This window comes from Agelaius tricolor, unplaced genomic scaffold (assembly GCF_023055355.1).
Source record: "Agelaius tricolor isolate 1412-34295 unplaced genomic scaffold, bAgeTri1.0.p SCAF_43, whole genome shotgun sequence".
Classification (NCBI taxonomy): Eukaryota; Metazoa; Chordata; class Aves; order Passeriformes; family Icteridae; genus Agelaius; species Agelaius tricolor.
Window position 1 is genome coordinate 130,093 of NW_027269303.1, and position 7,904 is coordinate 137,996.

Here is a 7,904-nt window from a genome sequence, read left to right on the forward strand (position 1 = left end):
TTTTCTTTTAGTTACTTTTAATAACATTTTCTTTATACCCTTTTGGAATTTTAAGCCTACTTTACCTTTCTGCTAATCCTATCTAACAACAAAATAAATACATAAATACTAAACCGACACTAAAACCCACCACATTCATAAATACATTAATTAAGAAATCTCAACATTAGAAAAAATTTAAATTAACAAACCAAAACCACTATAATGTCATAAAAAACACTTTCCCAAAATTTCTGTGATTTTCCAAAGTCACCAGTAAAGGCTGTTTAACTCTTTTGAGCTCCTGACAATCTCTTGTTGGTATTTCTCCAGGGAGTCCAACTCAGACGACACAAACAATTGTAATTCCTTGTAAATGTCTCCTTGAGAGAGTTGTTTGTGGAATGGGAGTCAGGGCTTGTGTGTGCTGCTTGGCCCAGCCCAGGCAGGGCTTTCCCAGCCACATTCCACACTCCATTGCCCAGCTGGAGCCGCTGGTGCCTCTGAGTTGTGCTGCCCCAGCCCCAGGGACGCTCTCCTTGTCTGCCCATTCCCCCACGGTCTCTGGGCAGGGATGGCCTCACTGGGGGCTGCTGACATCCTCAGCAACTTGGAGGCTGCTGCTGAATTTCACTGCTCCAGAGGCTTGTTCAGCCTTCAGCTCTTCAGTGCAGGAATTCAGTGTCCCAGGGCTCATGAACATTCAGAACACCTTAACAAGCCAGGCCTCTGGGAATAAATTGATTTAATTTTCCAAATCACTTGTTCAGCCTTCAGCTCCTCAGTTCAGGAATTCAGTGGCCCAGGGCTCGTTAACATTCAGAACACCTGAATAAGCCAAGCCTCTGGGAATAATTTGATTGAAGTTTTCAAATATTTTGTGGTTAATTTGACAGATGTCATTTGTATGTTCAAAGTGAATGCATTATATTTAAAAAGACAGTGAGAAAAGATTTTTTAAGTCCTGTTCAGGATTTTTTCCTGTTCATAAATCATTATGTGCAGTCTCCAATTGACATTGAATCCAAGAACCTCCTCATGCAGTTTGAATAGATATGAAAATCAAGACCCTTCATGGCTGACAATCAATCAGACTCTGTCCCTACCCCCAGCACACCATTTCCCCCATCCAAGCCCTGGCACTCAGAGCAGCCTTGTGCAAATCTGAGCTCCCTCCAGCCCAGGCTGCACCTGCAGCTCTCAGCTCCTTGGCTCCAACTCCCACCTGCTTTCCTTGCAGAAGGAGCTGCCTGAGACACAGAGGGATGTTCATTTCTTGTCAGCCAACAAAGCCAGGGGAAGGCACAGCTCCATCAAATGCAAAAGTCATCCATCTCCCTGGCTGTGCTATGCCCATGATCCCCACTGCCTATCCGGTTTCCTTCATCCCTCTTTTGCCAGAGACTCTCTGGGACAAGGGAGCTCTGCTCTGGCTATGGAGGGAGGTCCAAGTGCAGCCCCTGGAGTGGAAACCACAACTCATCCGGTTTGTGTCCTTTGGGGGTGAGGTGGTGAGACTCAGAGGCACGGGAAGGTTTCTCCTAATGGTCAACATGAAAAATATGAACATGATAAAATTGATTAAACCTCAAAACCCTTCCCTGAACTTCTTGTGACATCCCAGTAACATCTGACATGTCCACCATCCACAGGGGATCGCCATACTGGAAGGAATTTATAGAAAGACATAAGAACAGGTGATAGAAAACATAAAAATACAACTAAAATGCTGACTATTTAAAATTCTGAAAGACTAGGCAACTCCCTGAAGCTCAAACCATGAAGCTGGTTAAGGGAGATGCATTGGAATGATTAGAGAACAGCTTCAGGAGGAAATCTGGGAGCAGCAGGAAGGACATAGATCCAGCTGCTCTAAATGAAGAGACATCCTTAGACATGGCCATTTAAACAGGAAAGCTGGAAACACCTGAAGGAAGAGAGTCATGAAATATTAGACTGAATGTTGGTGGCAAAGGTAGAGGGGAAGATCAGTATGTCTTCTCCTTGTGCCATCAGTACACTTCCAGGAACTCCTACTTCCTGGTGGTAAAACGTTGCCATTTCTTAAAAGTACTCAAATTACCTAGATAATAAAGATTTGCTTGTATATTTTGATACAAACAGGTATTAACACTTGTGCCCCTTTCCAGGCAGACATCAGCTGTGTGCCCATGAACAGGCAGTCCCACTTGTGCCCTGAGGTGCCCAGCTGGGATTGGATCTCTCCTAGAGCACTTGAGGGAGAGCAGAGCACCTTGCAAGCTGCAGGTCCCTGACAGCTCCTCAGGGCTCCTGTCCCATCAACATCTGCTCTGCTCCAGTGTGAAACAGGGCCCAGCATGGTGCCGGGATCATCAGAGAGCTGAGGTGTGTGCTGGAATTCAATGGCCTCCCCATCCCGCAGCAGCCCTGCATTTCCCTGCTGCAGCCTTGGTCTCCAGCCCAGCCATGGAGGCTCTTTGGGCTCTGGAGTGTTGCTGCAGCCCCCAAGGGCAGCTGAGCTCTGCCTTTGGCCCAGTCAGGCCTGGCCAGCGCAGGCCATGCTCAGCAATTGCTTGTGTGTGCCTGGCCTTGCTGTCAGCCCCGGCAGCGGCTGCGTGGCCCCTTTGTGGCCCTGTGCCAGCCCAGCCATGGTGGCCCAGCCCCTGTGCAGGCCCAGCCCAGGCCAGGAGCATTGCGGCTGGGAACGGCCCCTGGGCCGTGGTGCCCACAGCAGCCTTGGGGCTCTGTGCCCCATGGCCTCCCTGCTGGGCAGCCTCTGCCAGCTCCTGCACAGCCCGTGGCACCTGTGGGGCTGCACAGACAGCCCTGCCCCGGGCTCTGCCGGCCTCTGGGCCAGCAGAGAGGCAGCCAGGGCTGGCCATGGCCGGGAACAGGCCCTGAGCCCCGCAGGAGGATGGAGCTGGGCCACAGCCAAACTCAGCCCAGGCCAAAGCTGGGCTCAGCAGCCAGGGCTGCCAACGCATGGGCACAGAGGTTGGCGCTGACAAAGGTCCTGGGCCCCCTCCCTGCTCTGTCCATGCCACCAAGGGCACAGAGCAGCCTCCTCTCTGGGCCACTTGCCTGTTTGCAATGCCTTGCACAGGCGCTGGCCCTGCCCCACAAGGCCTTGCCTGAGTCCTGCCCCTGCACGCTCAGCCAGGCTGAGATGGACACTGATGGTTTCTGGGCCAGGCTCTCGGAGCCCAGCCCAGCTCCCTGCAAGCTCTGCCAGCTGCCCTGAGCTCTGGGCAGCACCAAGGGCCTCTCTGAGCCCAGCCCAGCCCAGCCGGCTCTGGCCCCACAGCTCTGCTCAGGCCAGGCTGCTCTGGGCACTGGCCCCACGGCCTCAGCCCCTGCCAAGGGCACAGCAGCAGCTGCAGCTGCCACAGGACTCAGCCCCAGCCATTGGGGAAGGTGCTTGGCCAAGGCCAAAGGAGGCTCCCTGGCTGCCCTGCTCCCCTCTGGCTGAGGTGCTGAGAGCTCTGCAGCCCCTGCTGCCATCCCATCTGCCCAGGGCAGCACAAGAGCCCCAGCCTTGGGACCCTCAAGAGCTGCTCCTGCTCCAGGCCCAGGGCCCATGCCAAAGCTGGGGCAGCCACAAAGCTGTGCCCATTTCTGTTCATTGCTGCTGTCATGGGGATGGATCCTCAGCCACTTGGAGTTTGCTGATGAGTTTTACTACTCCAGAGGCCTCTTCTTTCTTGAGCTCTTCAGTTCATGAATTCAGTGAGAAAGGCTCATAAACATTTGCTCAAAATGCCCAAACAAGAAAAGACCCAGGGAATAATTCAAATTTTCAATACTTCTGTGGTATTTAGACTGATTTGAGAACTCTATTCAAAGTGAATGTACTATATCGAAAACAATGCGAGAGAATTCTTTTGTCCTGTTTCCTTTTCCTGTTTATAGAAGGATATCAGCTATCCTCAGTTGATATTCATTCTCAGCACCTTCTAATTGAGTTTGAATAGATATGAAGAAGAAGACCCTTCATGGCTGACAATCAAAAACACTTTGTCCCCATCCCCTCCTCACCATTTCCCTCATCCAAACCCTGGCACTTGTATGGATCAGGAATGATGTGGCCAGCAAGAGCAGGGAAGGGATACTTCCCCTGTGCTGGACACTGGTTGGGCAGCACTGCGGTGTCCAGTTCTAGCCCCCCTGGGGTGGTCAATAGGAAGAAATTCTTATCAGGAAGAGAAAAGAAAGCAAAGGTGGCACAAAGGAAATGGTCAGGGCAGTTTGGGGGTTGCTGCCAGGCAGCCCTGGCTCTGAGCAACAGCGTCTGCAGTGGCACAGGAAACTCCCAGCTGATGGGAACAAACTTTCTGGCTGAGTGCAGAGGCCAGGACAAAGCTGAGTGGTTTCCCTGGTGTCCCCCAGCCCTGGCTGGCCCCAGGGGCTGATGGCATTTGTGCTCCCTCAGGTTCATGTCCCCACAGCAACAGCATGGGGGTGCTGGCCCTGCTGTGTGCAATGCAAACAGGGGCTGCTGAGGCAGTGCTGCCATGTCTGTGCCTGCAAGGATGGGGCACCTGTGTGAGCTGGGGGAGAGGCCAGGGCTGCAGAGGGGGGATGTTGTTGGCAGCTGCATGAGGACGCTCTGGGACGCTGCCCTGGGCTGTGCAGCGCACTGGGCATGGATCAGCCCCTGCTCTGCTGCTCCTTCCCGTCTGCCCCAGGGCCCTTGCAGAGCCCCAGCCATGCTGTTTGCCCCCAGCCTGCCCAGGGCCAGCCTGGGGCTGCTCACGGGGGTTTCTGTGCTGAGCATTGGCCTGGCCGTGTTCTTGAGAGAGCCTGGGCAAGGAGCCTGGAGCCCCCAGGGCCTGGCCTGAGGCGTCAGCGCTGCCCCAGCAGTGCCCATGGCCTGTCCCTGCTGCAGCCCCGGCACTGCCACCCCCAGGGCTGTGCCCGGCCCCGAGAGCACTCAGGCCCTGCAGCAACACCAGGGCCACCAGGGCAGCGGGGCAGGGCCACGGCAGCAGCACTGGCAACACCAAGTGCTGCTGCTGCTGGTGCTGCTGGGCACAGCTGCTGGGCCAGCACTGATCTGCCCCAGCTCTGCACACAGACATTGCTGCTGAAGCTCCAGAGAAGGCAACACAAGGGCATCTCTGCAGAAAACTCTGCTGGGAGATCCTTTAGTTCCTTTAAACCCACCAAGAGTGCAGCCCCTCACTGACACAGTCTGTGGCCAAGGGAATGGGGAGTGAATCAAAACAAGAAATGGCACAAACAATGACCTTTATTTGTGGAAAATATTGAAAAAACTAAATCAAAGAAAAAATACCTCCACTGGGAAACCAAGAAGAAGTATTAAAGATGACTTTTATTACAAGTGATTTGTAGAAATTGGCCAGCAGTTTAATGTTTCTGAAACCATCCAGTCATCAGTCTCCTCACTGCAGCCTTGAGCTCCTGGTTCCTCAGGCTGTAGATGAGGGGGTTCAGGGCTGGAGGCACCACTGAGTACAGAACTGACAGGGCCAGATCCAGGGATGGGGAGGACATGGAGGGGGGCTTCAGGTGAGCAAATACAGCAGTGCTGATGAACAGAGAGACCACGGCCAAGTGAGGGAGGCAGGTGGAAAAGGCTTTGTGCCGTCCCTGCTTAGAGGGGATCTTCAGCACAGCCCTGAAGATCTGCACATAGGAGAAAACAATGAACACAAAACATCCGAGTGCTAAACACACACTTACAGCCATAAGCCTGATTTCCCTGAGATAGGATTTGGAGCAGGAGAGTTTGAGGATCTGTGGGATTTCACAGAAGAACTGGCCCAGGACATTGCCATGGCACAGGGGCAGGGAAAATGTATTGGCCGTGTGCAGCAGTGAATAGAGAAAGGCACTGGCCCAGGCAGTTGCTGCCATGTGGGCACAAGCTCTGCTGCCCAGGAGGGTCCCGTAGTGCAGGGGTTTGCAGATGGACACGTAGCGGTCGTAGCACATGATGGTCAGGAGGGAAAATTCTGCTGAGATGAAGAACAGGAAGAAAAAGAGCTGTGCAGCACATGCAGTGTAGGAGATGTTCCTGGTGTCCCAGAGGGAATTGTGCATGGCTTTGGGGACAGTGGTACAGATGGAGCCCAGGTTGCTGAGGGCCAGGTTGAGCAGGAAGAAGAACATGGGCGTGTGCAGGTGGTGGCCGCAGGCTACGGCGCTGATGATGAGGCCGTTGCCCAGGAGGGCAGCCAGGGAGATGCCCAGCAAGAGGCAGAAGTGCAGGAGCTGCAGCTGCCGCGTGTCTGCCAATGCCAGCAGCAGGAAGTGCCTGATGGAGCTGCTGTTGGACATTTGCTGTGATGCCTTGTCATGGGGATCTGTAAGAAAAGTAATCATGGAATAGTTGGGTTTGGAGAGGACTTGAAATATCCCAGCACAGCCTGGGGGCACTTTCCCCCCACTGCCTGCCCAGGGCTCTGCTGCCTGGAGCTGTCCCTGCCAGCAGCTGCTTCCCTGTGCCCAGGGCTGGGCCCTGCCAGTGCTGCCAGAGCCCAGCCCAGCCCTGGGGGCTCAGCTCTGCCCTGCAGAGCCCTCCCAGCTCAGGCACTGCCCAGGGGCTGCTCTGGCTCTGCAGCCTCTGATGGCAACGTCAGAGCAACCCTGAAGAGACTGGAAAAGGGACACTGATGCTGCCTGTGGGGGTCTCTGTGCTGATTTCTGTCACTGCCTGGTTTATGCAGATCTCAGGGAAAATGTCTTTATTTTATTCTACCTGAACTTAGAGATGGAAATATACATGCAGATTCTCATCCCAGAAACCCAGAGCAGAAGATTTAAAAGCAGGATTTTCCCTTTTATTCAGCTCCTCCCTTGCTGTGCTCCCTGTATAATCTACTTGGAAATGTTCTGCAGTTCACTGCCATGCTAGGAGCAGTCCTGAACAATGCAGCATCCTCCCCACACAAGGAGAACACTTCCAAGCCTCACCAGCTGTCTCCTCCCACCCAGATCTTGTCCCCCAATGCTGGGAGCAGCTGCCAGGGCTGGCTGAGAGCTGTCCCTGGCAGGCAGCAGAGTCCCTGCCCCAGCACAGCGCCCTGGGCTGCAGGACCCTGCTCTGCAGGACAGCCCTGGGCACCCCTGGCTGCTCTGCACAAGAGACAAGCAGAGAATGTACTCACAGGCTCTGCAGGCATTGGGATGTTCCAGCTGCAGGAGATGGCTCCAGGAGCTGCAGCTGCATTGTCCTGCAGCCAGAGGTTCCTGTGCCAAGGGCTGGCAGTGATTGTGCCCCAGGCACTTCTCAGCCCCTTCCCAGCCCTGACTGATTGAAGCTCTCTGTGCCTCTGGGCTGTGCCCGGGCTGGCTGCAGGCAGTGCCCCAGCCCTGCTGGGCTGGCACAAGAGCTGCTCATCCAGAGAAATGTGCTTTTGAAGCTCTTCTTGGTGACCAGGAGCTGCCTCTGTGCCAGGAGCCCAGCCCAGCTCAGCAGCACAGACACAGCACAAGGACTTTAATCAGCCTCTGGGCCTTTGTGCTCAGGCCCTGAACATCAGTCCCTGAGAGGCAGCTGAAGAAACCTCTCCAGAACTCCAAGGCAGAATCCAACTCCAAACTTTCTTGGACTTTTAATGGGTCCCAGAGAGGGACATGACTGAGCAAGTGTCCCCAGGCCCCAGGCAGAGCAGAGAACTGCAGGCAGTGATGACAGGTGGGGACAAAGAGAAGCCAAGTCTTGGTGCCCTGGGGCACAGCAGGGTCTGTGCCAGCAAGGGCTGGGAGGAGACACCTTGTCCTGAGGCCCTGGGGCCTCCTGGCACAGCCCCAGCCAGGCTGGGCACTGCCAGCCCCTTGTGCTGCCCTCAGCATCCCCCCCTAGCCCACATCCCAGTGGCCTCAAGGATCTGCTGCAAGGAGTCCCTGGGGAGCCTTGCTCAGCAATGGCCCTGGGGGCTCCTTCATGCTCCCTGCAGGGACTGCAGGTTTTTCAAAGG

General features: G+C 54.6%; 1 protein-coding gene across 1 annotated transcript; it reads right to left on the bottom strand.

Annotated features, from left to right (window-relative positions):
- Positions 1-5,328: 5,328 nt before the first annotated feature.
- Positions 5,329-6,261, bottom strand: LOC139604015 (olfactory receptor 14J1-like). Its single transcript, XM_071455006.1, has one exon. It carries the CDS (start codon positions 6,259-6,261, stop codon positions 5,329-5,331), a length of 933 nt encoding a protein of 310 aa, XP_071311107.1.
- Positions 6,262-7,904: the final 1,643 nt, after the last annotated feature.

Bases quoted from the DNA above. Each gene is read 5' to 3' on its own strand.
- LOC139604015 (XM_071455006.1), bottom strand. From the start codon at position 6,261: ATGTCCAACAGCAGCTCCATCAGGCACTTCCTGCTGCTGGCATTGGCA.